Source organism: Barbatula barbatula (assembly GCF_947034865.1).
Source record: "Barbatula barbatula genome assembly, chromosome: 16".
Taxonomy (NCBI): Eukaryota; Metazoa; Chordata; class Actinopteri; order Cypriniformes; family Nemacheilidae; genus Barbatula; species Barbatula barbatula.
Genome location: NC_136779.1, coordinates 13,679,518 through 13,693,511, shown reverse-complemented (window position 1 = coordinate 13,693,511; position 13,994 = coordinate 13,679,518). Strand labels below are relative to the sequence as shown.

The window sequence follows — 13,994 nt, the reverse complement described above, 5'->3', positions numbered from 1 at the left end:
GAGCCTGTGTATGTGTACAGGGCATTCTGGTGCTAATCTCTCTCTCTCTTTATCTCTCTCTCTGGTGTTATTCGGGGTAATTTGAGAATCGGAGTGTGGGCAGGGTGTTAGAGCCCTCAGTGTTTTCATTCAGCTGGATCACTGCACTCTTTTGCAGGTTTTCATTTGAACAGCTGACACAATAACATCCATAGCAAGGATTAGCGTTTAGGTGTGTTAGTATCTGTGCCAGTGGTTATGTTCAACTGCAGGGTCATATCCTGTTTTCTTTTGCATTTCATTCTATTCATTGATTAAACAAAAGCTTTTCTTAAATTCAAGAGCAGGCAACATAATAACAACACACATTCTTTTTGACTCTCTCAACAGTGCAATGCTACCGACAAGCTCATTGTCCACCAGGAAGTGAACAGAAACGCCCACTGTCACCATCAGCCATCCAAGCGGTGGAAAACAAGTTTAACTGCTTTTTGGGAGAGAGACATGATGGATGCTCTGGACTCTTTGCAAGGTTCATCTTTGGACTCTAAAGCCGAACGTATCGCTCGTTACAAGGCCGAGAGAAGACGGGAGCTGGCTGAGCGGTACGCCAACCTGGAGGAAAGTTCATCCAAGTACACGAGAAAAGAAAGACACAGCTCTGAGCAGAAGGCAGATGTTTCTTCTGGATTGTTTCAGTTTAGTAAAGAAAGCAACGTCATGAGTGAGCAAGGAGAAGAAAGCAAGACTAATTCAAAGCTTACGATGGATGCTACACCTTCCTCCAAGATCTCCACAGCTCAAAGCGATGATTGCAACAAAGTTACAAGATCACGCCTAAAGCACAGGTGAGATTGAGTCTGAAGGTAATAACTCTAAAATGTGAAGATTTGACCTTTCAGTTTCAGTACAGAAAGTTCAATTTAAGGCCAGAATGTTTGAGAACGTCAGGGTCTGGGAAATGGAACCATCCACAGATCTACGCCAGGGCTCATCCTGCTGTTTTGACATTTGAGCTTTCTGTTTTGGTTCAAGTTTGCAGGCAACATGAGTGTTTCTCATTTCTGAGGAAATTACAAACATGGATATTACGAGGGAATGGGTGGGGGATTCAGAAGAGAGAAGACTGATAGACCACGTAAATTCATTGGAACGTTCTTGTGTGGATAACAAATTGAAAATTTCTCTTCCTTGTTTAATGTTGTTTCTATATTGTAAATTAGGTCATAAATTTACTCACCCTCACACCAAACCTGTGTAAACGTCTGTTGAACAGAAAATATGTTTAGCAGAGATACAAGCTTTTCTATTCCATACAAGGAAAGTGAATGGGATCCAGAGGTTGTGAAGCTCCAAAATCAACATAAAAGCACCATAAAGGATGATAGTCTTTTAATTTGCTATATTTCAAGTGTTCCGAAGATATATAATACCCTTCGTGCCCAAATTTCAGCTTGACCACAAAATTTGACTTTATATATAATGGAATAGAGCAGTTTCGACAATCTGTTATGAAAACTTCAGTTGTGTTCTGTAAAAGAAAGTAAGTTACTGTGTGTTCACACCGAGCGTGAATGAGGCGTCAAGCGCGAGTGATTTACATGTTAAGTCAATGTAAAGACGCGATAGACGCGCTTGCGGCGCGAATGAGGCGGCGCGAATGACGCGAATTGCGCGAATGGCGCGAATGACGCGAATGAAGCGAATGACGCGAATTGCGCGAGTTGAAAAATCTGAACTTTGGCGGAAATTCACGCCGCGTTAACCAATCAGGAGCCTGCTTGAGTAGTGACGTAGACGACGTAGCGAGCAGAGGCAGAAATAAAAAATGGAGGACACGCTCATCTCAGTGTGTTGACACCCGGAGCTATATGATACGTGTTCATAAAAATAGGAATAAAAAGGATCTTGCTTGGAAGAAAGTGAGTGAGGAGGTCGGAGAATCCGGTAAATTGAAAAAACATTTTCGTGAAGCGAATTTCACTCGCGAATGACGCGAATAGCGCGAATGACGCGAATAGCGCGAATGACGCGTTTTTCACGCACGAATAGCGCGAATGACGCGAATGAAGCGAATGACGCGAATGACGCGAATGAAGCGAGTAAACACAAAATGTTCAAGCGTCAAACTACTCGCGAATAGCGCGTTTTTGACGCCTCATTCGCGCTCTATGTGAACACACAGTTATGCAGGTTTTAGAGGACATTTGTGAAAATAGATGAATTTTCAGTTTTGGGGTGAACTATTCCTTGAACCATGTTGTTCTCATTGCAGGCCTGATCGCTCGGGGAATGAACGAAATGACTGTGGGGGGGGGTTTCACACCTGCATTTGTCAAGACTTGCTGTGAAACAATCTTTGTTCTGGCCTCCTTCCATTTTTCCCTTATCTGATCAAACTGAAGTCTTGTTAAATTAAAAGATGTACTTGAAGAAGTTTAAGGGTGCCTTGTCTACGGCAGGTGGAGCCACTTATTACCTTTTGCAAAGATTAACATTAAACACGAATGTTGACGTTGCTTCATTCTCTTATTCAATTTTTACATGTCAAACCAGCCGGTCCTGCCCCGGCACTTCACCGCTCAGTCTTTTATAGCCAGCGTTGTATGTTTTTGAGTGAAAGAAAGCCCGCACGGAACGCCAAAAACATGTCTGTGTGATTTAAGCGGTGATACTACTGTAGTTTTTAGCTATTCACTCGCGTATGTTCGTACTCTAGGTCACCTGGATTGTGTGGCATGCGTGGTGGCGGTGCAGTTGATCTGACAACATGATATTTTGCTGAGCGTCTGCTGGCGGCAAGCTTGTTTTAACTGTAAGGATTTTAAAGTCATCGCTGTTAATTGTAAGTAGTAATTTGCAGTATTACGGACTTTATTCATTGCTTGCGTAATCCGAATAATACAAAAGAAGAGGCTGGATAAACAAGGAGTGGACTCTGCCAAAGAGATGTTTTCTTCCTTATAGCTCCCTACAGCGATTGCAGTAAACACCCGTAATTTGTGATCCCATGGAACTCTTCCAGCCGGCGCATGGCAGCTCTACGTAAGTGAAGAGAAGACGTGCTTTAAACGGTGCTATTCGTTGGGGAATTTGTATTCTGCTCTCTGTTTATGCAACAAATGAAGCCGTGTTCTGGTTATATCACAACACCCTGAGGACAAGTAAGGTTAGAAATACAAATGCGTTGCATGGTTTTAAAAAACCTAGTTCTCGCATAATGAAAGTTTGACTTAAATGTTGGTCTGTTCAACACACTGTTTACTTCAAAAGAGTTGAATATGAGTACAAACTCACACGAAGCACCTTTATTAGTTAGTTTTATGGTGTTTGTGAATTTTTTCCAGCTTGAAAGCTTCAGCGTCGATTCAACTGCATGGAACCAGTACAATTCTTCTTTTGTGTTCACGGAATAAAGAGCTCATGTACTGTAGGTTTAAAACAACATGTGGGGTGAGCCAATGATGACAGAACTTCATCTCGGGTGAACTATTATTTTAATATTTAGAATTATTACAGCATTTAAACCATCATGTATTATTTTATTGAGACGCAATGGATTGATAAATGTAAGAATCTCTTCAAAGAGGACTCCAATAGAGATGGCACAACCCGCGTATATTTGAGAACACAGAAATGGCTTGACTGTGAATGATGGGTACCTGTGAAACCCTGTCCTCTGAAAACACATCCAGCATGTCTAATAGGTCTCAGCTGCAGGCTGCTCATGCTATTAAACTCATTCTTCATGACTGAATGAGTTGGGGCACGCTGCATTTCAACCCCTCTCCCATACTCGCATCAAATGTTTTCATTTCCTTTGCACTTTCTTTGGTTTTCTCTATTGCTTTTTAGTCCTTTCCCACTGTTTGACCATCACTTCTGTTTCATTTTTCTGATTTTATTGACTAGGATGAGTGCATCTTTGTCTGACCTCTGTGTGACGCCTGGTACAGTCATAGTCAGGATCAGGGTCATGGTTGATGTCTATAGGAGTGATGGTTGGACATCGTTCTTGTCATTCCAGAATTGACCAGTCAGGAGAGTGACTTTAAGCTGAGAATAACAGGCTGTTTATTTCCTGTTTAAATGGGACGTTATAATGTATCAAAGGCTTGTCCCCACCTTTATTTTATTAGCAGTAGGTTTTTGTCTACATCACAGCCAAGAACCATGATATGTCTGTTAGTTAATTTTGTGTAAATATAGACGTTTCATCGGATCCATGAGTTGGCCCGAAGTTAACTTCCTGTCTGTTTTTATTTTGTATTTCATTTATAACGCAACTTTTTTTATGATGTTGCCGCTGCAATGTCTCTAAATATATATAGCATATAGGAGATCTTAAAGCTAATGTAACATGATTTAAAATAGATGCGCAACAACAATAGAAAAATTGACTTATTATGAATATTGAGAATAAGTCTTTTGGCAAACCTGCCGTGGTAATTGTATGCTTTTGTATGTCTACTTTGTTTGGGTATTTAGAAGGGTGTCCTTCAGTTGGGCATCTGTGACATATTTATGAACACATTGTTTCTCATCTACCACTGATCTCTGTACTCCGTACCAGATACTGAATGTAGACCATTCTTGGAAACGGAAACGGTTTTAGATCTCTATGAACTGCTGATGATGTCTCATGTCTCTGTGATTGCTTCAGGGTGTAGATAAGCTTCTGTAAAGAAATGTGCGCATGTCTGATAAAGAACCCTTAAAATAGTTTTTCAGTTTTTTGTTGTGTGTTCATGATGATGTATTTTGGGCATTTTTGTGTTCTTATTTACCTTTCACAGTACACAAAAAACACTGTATTCACAACACTTTAGAGGCACAAAGTAGAAAACTATTAGAAATGTTAAGTTTTGACCAATTGTATCCAACAATTTAAATCGCACAACAGTATCGGCATATTTTGCACATTTATGGCACAATTTTTCAAATCTTTTGTGTGAACTTGACGTAATTTGGACCAACAGTATTGAGATAACCTAAGATAATTCATTGTTGTGTTAATTGAATTGGTCAACTGTCTTTAGAGGAAAAAATAAGGCTGCACCGATACGTATAAAAACTGTGGTAACTTGCTAAATAATGTTATGTTAATGCTTAGGTTGTACTATAGTAGCGTTTTTTTAAAACTAAAAAGAATATAACCAGCACGCATGTTTGGCATTCTTTCCACACACATCAAAGGTTGTGCATGCTCACAAATACCAATAACTTTTATATGCAATTCTCTCTTCTTTCCCCATCAACCTAAAAAGTATGTAACATGTTGGAGTATTAAAGGGAAAATTCACCTAAAAATGAAAATTCTGTAAATCATTTACTCACCTTTAGATTGTTCCAAGCCTGTATACATTTATTTGTTCTGCTGAACAAAGGAAGATATCTGGAAGATTGTAAAATCTCACGCCCCATTGACTCCTATAGTATTTATTTTCCCTCCCATGGCAGTAAATGGTGGGGTGGATCTGATATTCTTCCAAATTTCTTCTTGGGTGTTCAGCAAAACAAAGACATTTATACAGGTTTGGAACAGTCTAAGGGTGAGTAAATGATTCTGATTTTCCTTTTTCGGTGGAGTATCCCTTTAAAGTTATTGTAAACCATTGCAATATGCACACTTGTAAAATGTATTTAATCAATCATCTCAATACAGTATGCTGTGTAGCCCTAGAAAACATAAAACTCATCTACATTTATCAAATACTACAATTATACATTTGGTCTGAAACTAGCAAGCCTCCACCAGCATAAGTAATATCTCTTTGACCACTTCATGTCCAACATTCGTACCATTTTCGGATGGTTCAGTTTTTCATGACGGCGGTTTCAGGCAGGCTCTTTTTTGTACCCGGTCTGTGAAACATGGCAAACATTGGCATCGTTTTCTCTGCTATTATTCTCCATAGCCAAATTTTGCCGTGTCATGCACATAAATAATAATACAAAATTATAAATATTTATTTATATAGGACTTTTCATACATAAAATGTAACTCAAAGTGCTCCACGGGTGCAAAAACAGTAAAATATTACAAATGACATAATATAATAATTACAAAAATTAAGTAAAGTATTAAACTCCGCTCCAACCACTATGATCAAAGGCAATTGTAAAGAGATATGTCTTGAGCCGCTTTATAAAAATATAAATGCGTGTCTCACTTCATTTGGCAGACAATTCCACATTTTTGGAAATGCAAATATTTTTTTTTTAAATCTATTTTTTGGTGGACTGGTGGTCGGTGTAGTTCCATTAAAACTGGTTTAATATGATCCCTCTCTTTTATTTTCATTAATACTCTGGCTGCTGCATTGCAACTTTGCTATAGAGCCCTTAGGCAAACCAGTATACGTAGCATTACAATAATCAAGTCGAGAAAAAATAAATGCATGAATTAATTTCTCCGCACTCACAATAAGGATTTCAATTTTATCTTCATTTAACAAAAAAAAGACATATGATTCATCCACCCTTTAATTCTGGACACGCAGTCAGATAGCCTCTTTATTACGACTGTGTCGTCACACTCGACTGAAATGTACAATTGTATATCATCATCATACAAAGGATAATTCATGCCATACTCCTGAATTATACCCAAAGGGAACTTATACAATGAAAATAAATCTGGCCCAAGAATTGATCCTTGAGGCACACCATACAATAATTCATGAGTATCAGACATATAATCACCTAAATTAACAAATAAATTCCTTTATGTAATATGTTTTGAACTTTACCAGAGAGAACTACACACTCCACCAGTCTATTTAGCAGAATACAATGCCAGATAGAACATAAATAGAGAACATAATTTCGCAGCAGACTGCCATTCTTTATTATGTATTCTTTTTGTAACGTAACACAGTCTCTTGGGGCTGATCAAACAGTCAGCTCACAGGAGTCCTGGAGCCGCCACGCCAGGAAAGGAATCTAGCATGACTGCAGGGTCTGCATTGTTGTTAGACGTCCTCCCTTCTCAGTAAATATAAATAATGCCTTACTGATGGCCTAAATGTAGTGTGTTCTTTCTTGTGCATTTATATACCGGACTTATTGAAGACATTGAATGTGTTAGGAAGGGGCGGCTTAACAGTTCTACAGGTTTCAGGTGACGCGCTGTCATGTTTTGTGAAGATGCAACATATTAATCCATGAGCTCATTTGTCTTTGCTTTTTTCACACAGTCTGTTGGAAGGAGAGGAGGCCCAGAAGCCAAATGGTAAGTCTATTTCCTTTCATTTGCTTCAAAGAAGCCTTTTGTGAAACACAGAGTTCTTTTCTATTGGCTTCATTGTGCCACTCTCTCTTTCTCTTTTAAAGAGTGGCAAAACTGTGTTTTTCTCGCTTGCAGCTGGAGAGAATCTTGTGAAACACACAAACAGCTTTACGCTCACGGATGTGGACGTGCAGATGTATCTCTGAGAGTCTTTACAGAACTCTCAGACAGGCCAGGTTTTTGTCCCTTTATGGTAGTAAATACTTAGATAGCCCTCCACAAGGTTGTCAGGGGTCACACACCACAATTTGATATGTTTGGAGGAGGAATTGAGTTGCCTTGCAAGGAAAAAAGAACGATGGAGATAAAAATGCTTCTCGTAATACACATGAATTTATTCAATTAAGGTGTGCATGTAAACAGGTATAGTTCACCCGAAATATAGCTCAGCCTCCAGTAATTTTATACCTTTATAAATGACTTTGTTCTGATGAAAACAGAGAAGGATATTTGGAAGAATGTTAGTAATTCATCATTGACTACCATAGTATAGACATCATTGACTACCATAGTATTTTATTTCATACTATGGTAGTGGATGATGTCCCAGAACTGAAAATTGCTAACATTCCTCCAAAATCTATACTGGTTTGAAACAACCTGAGGGCGAGTAAATGATGACAGAATTATAAGTCTCTTTAAATTCACATTTGTTCTTTAAAATGGCTACAGGGCATACATGTTTTCGATGTAGGGAGTGTTATTGGTTAAAGCAGATTTTAGAACCAAACGAAAATAACGTATGATCAGTGATTTTATGAACTTGATCCTGCTTACCCAGCATTTTGTAAAAGTGTCCTCTAGCCATATTTTATAGGTTTGACTTAAAAGAGTTTCTAAGCTGTATTATATTTCCTGTTCCTCCTGGATTATACAGTGTTTTGCGATGAGGTCATTGTATTAAATGTAGGCGCTCAGCAGATTTTAGGATTTGTTCATGCTCTGGTGAGTTAAGCATTTAGAGTCACTTGGTAGTTTTTTCTGTAAAAATCATCCCACGGCGAAAGTACTTAAAGCTATGAACAATTTAGTCAAAAACAGGAAGGTCAAACTGACAAAGGCCAATACTGTCATCAGTTTTGACAGCGGTAATCCTCATGGTTGGTGTGACGCAAGCTGACTCACAGACAGCCTCCTATTGTTGTACTGAGCTGTAACAGCAGACGCACAAATACATTAGAAGTCACGAAAATTACCCAAGAAGAAAGGAAGAGGAGCAAGGGAAATAAAGAGCTGAAGGATCATGTGAAATGTAACCACACTCTTGTAGATCACGGTTGACAAATGACAGCAGTTATGAACAACAGGACCGTTTCCAGCTCAACTCTGTTTAATATCACTGACTTCTGCTGATGCTGTGAACTGCTAAGATTTCTTTCCACTGGACTCAAATTTGGATTCGCCATCATTGTGGAAAGAATGGAAAACTGGTCATTTTTGTCCGTCAGTATAGGGCCTACATCCGTCATGATGTTTGAGGGAATTTTATATTCAAGCAAATGTCCTAAATCACTGATTCATGCAGTACTTGCCACACAGTAATGTTCAGACATTATTGCATTACACAAGTGTGTCTCATCCCAAATGACAACTTGAAATCCAATCGGGCTGAGACCCCAAATCTGGTTTTAATGATAATTTAGACCACTTTTAGATGTGGTTTGTATCGGGTTTGTAAACATTAAATTTGTTGTCTTTATTTTCTCTCCTCGAAATCAGCACAACAGGCGCACACACACACATTACTCCTCTTAGAGATCATTTCTTCTGCCAAGTTCTAGCATTTCAACCTTCACAATTGTGATTTACAACATGCCTCCCATTATATTAGTTTAGTTAAACAATTTACAGAATATTCAAGCCATGTGCATAAATAAATAAAACCCTGTCACTCCGTAATGGTTTCAGGCAAGGGGCAAAACGATCGCTTTCGTCTAGTTGTTTTGCAATAGTTCAGACAGTTAAAAGAGTGCATGTGTGCTAAAGGACTATATGAATCAAACTCTCATTTTCGCACGTTCCCTTTTTCCAAGAGATACGATCTTATCATGCTCTCATTGAACAGGTGGTATTTGTAGGGCCGTTTCTGTGAGGTCATGAAAGTAAGTAGGTGTCAAGAGAATAATTAACGCTGAGTGTTTATAGCAAAACATAAGCGTGCATGCGTCTGTCAAGGTCTCTGCGTAAGAGGGCTGTTTTAAGACTAAAACAAACTGAGAGATTTACCCCTTGGGAGAATGACTCATTGAGTACATTGATATCATCTGTGTTATTTGATTCACAGGATGAGTAAAGTTTACATGAGAACATATTGTATTGGGTCAACAGTACTGGCATAGACCTGCTTTTTCAAACCTTTTCAACCAACTTATTTTCTTTCCCAATTCTGTAACTAATTCAGTAATCAAAGCATTAGTGAAGATTTCTGCATACATATTTAACTGAAATAATTGTCATATGCTACTAGAAAAACAAACACACGACTCCTGTCTTTTGGCCATTTGAGGTCGGTTGTGGTTGTATAGTATAATGCACCACTAATTTTGTGACTTGCACCAAATGCTTTCACAAAATCAATAAAATACAATATAAAAAGTAGCTTTAAAAATGTAGATTAAGTAGATTTGTCAGATAGTCCAGACTTTTTAAATTCGGGTGACATTTGTGCACGTTCTGACATTCCTTTGTATCTGTGTGTGTGTTGACAGATGACAACAAAGACGATGATGACGGCAACACCAGTATTCCTGCCAAGATGTCTCTTTTGAAAGTAAGTGCTCTTTGTCCTCAAACACCGTAATGGACATCGAATCCGTCTGTCACCATGTCTCACCTTTCCTCTCATTCTGTTTCTCTCTCAAATCTTTTACTGATAAAGAACCTCAACAAACCCGTTCCACTATAAAGACAGAGTTGTGCTTTCCACTAAACTACACTGAATGGCGAAGTCATGCCATAGGCTAAACCAAAGGTTGACAAGACAGCCGTGTCAAATAAACAGAACAGTGTTTTGAAAAAAAGCACAGCATTTCCACTCGTTGTCATCCTACGAATGATTTAGCTGTGTGCGTAATATAGGGATGTAACAGTATCAAAATGTCACTGTACGATAATACCTCGGTGAAAAGTGCATGGTACGATATTTATTGCAATATTTATTGCAATATTTAAAATGACAAAAGATGACTTTGAAACATGCGATAAGCATCCTCTTTTCTTTATCCTCTAACTGTTCTTTTTTACAGAGATCCTGGAAAATACACAGAAAATGTGTCCAGAAATTTGTCCCGGGATCATTATATTTAGTTATATTTGCGTTCACACAATTATAATAATATTTATAGTAATATACTGCAATGTAGTGTTATGTGCATTTTTAAGGATATTTCCTTGCTGTGTTTTTAGGTGGCTAAATAGCTCAACTAAATAGCATTGAGGCACAAGATGGGCTACAGCCCAATGAGATTACGCTTAATAAATATAACATATGTCAACATATATATGCAAGTCATCAGTACACAGGTTTTTACGGAATTGTTTCTGCCTTTTGTTCACACAGGGCTTTTCTGGGACTGATCCTGTTAATATTACTAGGTAATACTTTTTTTTAGGATCAGTGATCTGTGTGAATGGGATTTTAGAGGCATGAGTTATGGTATGAGATCAAATGACCTAAAAATCCCTTTTACAAAATACAATTATTGCACCAGATGGGCATCGCCAAAGTTAACATCAAGAATTTTTTTCTAACATTCTTTATGTCAGGTCCCGAAGCCTTATCATTTCATACAGTCATGTGACCATGATAATATTGAGATCATTTAGCTATTGCGATAACATGATATCGATAATAGTGTTACATGCCTAGTGCGTAAACACAAAAACTAGCAAAAAACTTTGTAGGCTACTGTTTTTATTCAGTGATAAAACACAAATGTATACGCTTAAGACAAAGTCATGTGTTCATGTTATGATCATGACGTAGGCGTCTCTTGCAGGCATCTGGTTGTCTTGTATCATGTCAGGAAATGATTTCTGAGGAGCTTTACACTAAATTAAATGGATTGTTATCAGCTGAGGTCTGGTTACCCTGAATGGAGCTTTCTGTAATGCTTGTCAGCTGTGCGCCGTTTAAAAATGACTAAAAACTAAACTTGAAGACATCCAGGTGTCCTCTGGGGAGAAACACCGTACTTTATTCTACCCAGAATGTTTTGCTCGGCACGCAAGGCTTAATTTTGTATTTGTGTTGCCAGAGACTGTTGGATTGCCAGGACTTTAGATGTCTCTTTGACCACTAAATGTGATCCGAGTTAAAGTACGGGTAAAGAGAATTCTGAGAATTGTTTCTAAACACATAATAAATGTAAGACATTAATTGCTGAATCGCATAAGAAAAACCCTCAGAAGTATGTAGTACTAAAGTGTGGAGTTATACCGTTAAACAGTATTTAACCAATTCTCTGGTCAGGTTTTTGTGGGTGGGGCTAAAACGGTGGCTCAGAGATGCAATGGAGCATCCGAGCATGCATGGCCCCTCTGCTATCACTAGAGTGCTTAGCATCAGGCGACTGCTCTATCACGAGCTTATGGTTGCCAGCACACGCTTTCTGGCTCTCTCAAGCTCTCACTCTGCCCGACTAAACAAATCTCACGCCAAATAACAAACAATGTGCTTCTGTGATGATCTACTGATGAATATTGGCGCATTGACTCGTGTGTGTGAATTCAAAATCTCCCATGTAAAAACTTCACATTGCCTACTGGGGATGCATTTGTGGGCGTGGCTTCAGCGCCAACAGCGGAGATGCCCCCAGTGTTTGTGAGCAGAGTCCTTGCTTATTTTACCAAGATTTTGACAACTTATTTTATTTACTTTTTTTACTATTTTGCTGTTGTGTGACAAACTCAGAACACATATTTTAACGCCACTTTACTCGGTTCTGATGAACACAGAGAAAGGTATTTGGAAGGATGCAAAGAAATGTATACAGATTTGGAAGAACTCGAAAGTGAGTAACAAATGACAGAATTTTCCTTTTTGGGTGAAGTATCCCTTTAATATAATGTTTGAAGAAATTGATGTCCATTTTAGTTCCCATTTGTGAAATGAGAAAATCTCACATTTGTTGAAGACATGTACAAGTTTTGTCAAGAAAGCTCCATCGGCAGAATGTGTGGCATTTTGTCGATTTTCCCACAGACAGTAATTTAGTCCCGTCATTTTGTATAAGCAAACCAAAATCTAAAAAGGTTATTCAGGAGGTGAAGTTGTCGTAACTGACCATATTCACTGAGCTTTCTTAAAACCTCTTAAAAACAGCTTGAAAAACGTGAACAGTCACTTATTGGTGTGCGAGTACTATCTTCAGTTTTCTAAAGTCAATTGTCATTTTGATGGTGAGACTGCTGTTGGCAGATAAACATCCAGCTATGTGGGTGGGCCTGTTGTGATCATTACTTTACATGTTTGGGTTCCATCCCCAGGGAATATACATAGTGATAAAATGTATACATTAAATGCACTCAATCGAGCGTCAGACAAATGCGTGCATGTAAACAGTCTTATTACTGTGCATTTTACATTCTAGGATTTTTTTGCAAAATGTATCAGGTGGGCGTTGATGTCTTTCTTTTCGATTCTTATGCGTTCCTACTAAGGGTAATATAAGTAGGCTCTTATTACATTGCTATATTGCAAAATTATTTCAGATATTTTATTAGCTCATTTGTAACAACCGTTTCCTATCTTTGAGCCAAGACACAAGGCGAACATGCATTTGTTTGAATCATTTGTGAATATCCCATATACCGTTTGTTATTTATTGAGCACATTAATATGTTTTATCTAATGTAAACTATTTTGGCATGTCACCCGCAGAACCCAAATGAGCCTGTGTTATTACTTTTCGGTGATTGATATCTGGGAATAACCTTTGAGAATAGTGATTGACCAATCAGAATCATGTATTCCAGAGAGCCGTGTAGTATTAAAGACAAAGAGTAAATATATTGTGATTTTTAAGTTCCTGCTTTGGTTTATGGAGTTTCTAACAACAAGTATACGTACATACACTGTGTAAAAACACTTTTATTTTCTAATAATAGGCAGTTATTATTACCTTACTTCTTGACTGACTCTCAAATGATTCGTTCTGCGATTCATCTGTCTAACCCCCTCAACAGAAAAAAGAAATGTATACAGGTTTGGAACAACTTTTATGTGCATGTGTATTATAAAATGGTCAGTCCTGGTCCTTGATTCTGATAAAATACCCTCCGAAGCAATGGGTTACTAGTTTAGTTTAGTTTAGTTTAGTTTAGTTTAGTTTAGTTTAGTTTAGTTTAGTTTAGTTTAGTTTAGTTTAGTTTAGTTTAGTTTAGTTTAGTTTAGTTTAGTTTAGTTTAGTTTAGTTTAGTTTAGTTTAGTTTAGTTTAGTTTAGTTTAGTTTAGTTTAGTTTAGTTTAGTTTAGTTTAGTTTAGTTTAGAAGTGTTCAGTGTTTAGTGTTTAGTGTTCAGTTAGCTGCTCTCACTAATAAACAAGCTTTAAAAATGGGTGCAATTAGATGAATAACAATTATAATATTCATAAAATAGTATAGTACAAATATATTAAACATCCATGAATTAATTATAAAACAATTTAAGATATAAAGGACAGTTCATGCCTTTTTGTTTTGCTCCTGGGCACAACTCATTCCCTATGCCGGCGAAGTAGATAAG

The 13,994-nt window shown here is 37.8% G+C and overlaps 1 protein-coding gene across 3 annotated transcripts in view; it reads left to right on the top strand.

The window, feature by feature from the left end:
- svild (supervillin d) overlaps nt 1–13,994 on the top strand; it is a 51,522-nt gene that overhangs the window by 11,720 nt on the left and 25,808 nt on the right. For all 3 annotated transcript variants that reach the window (XM_079476431.1, XM_079476432.1, XM_079476433.1), the window contains exons 2-4: nt 370–827; nt 7,179–7,213; nt 9,979–10,040. In XM_079476431.1, the coding sequence (XP_079332557.1) occupies nt 484–827; nt 7,179–7,213; nt 9,979–10,040 (441 nt within the window). In that variant the 5' untranslated portion in view covers nt 370–483. The remainder of the gene's footprint in view (nt 1–369; nt 828–7,178; nt 7,214–9,978; nt 10,041–13,994) is intronic.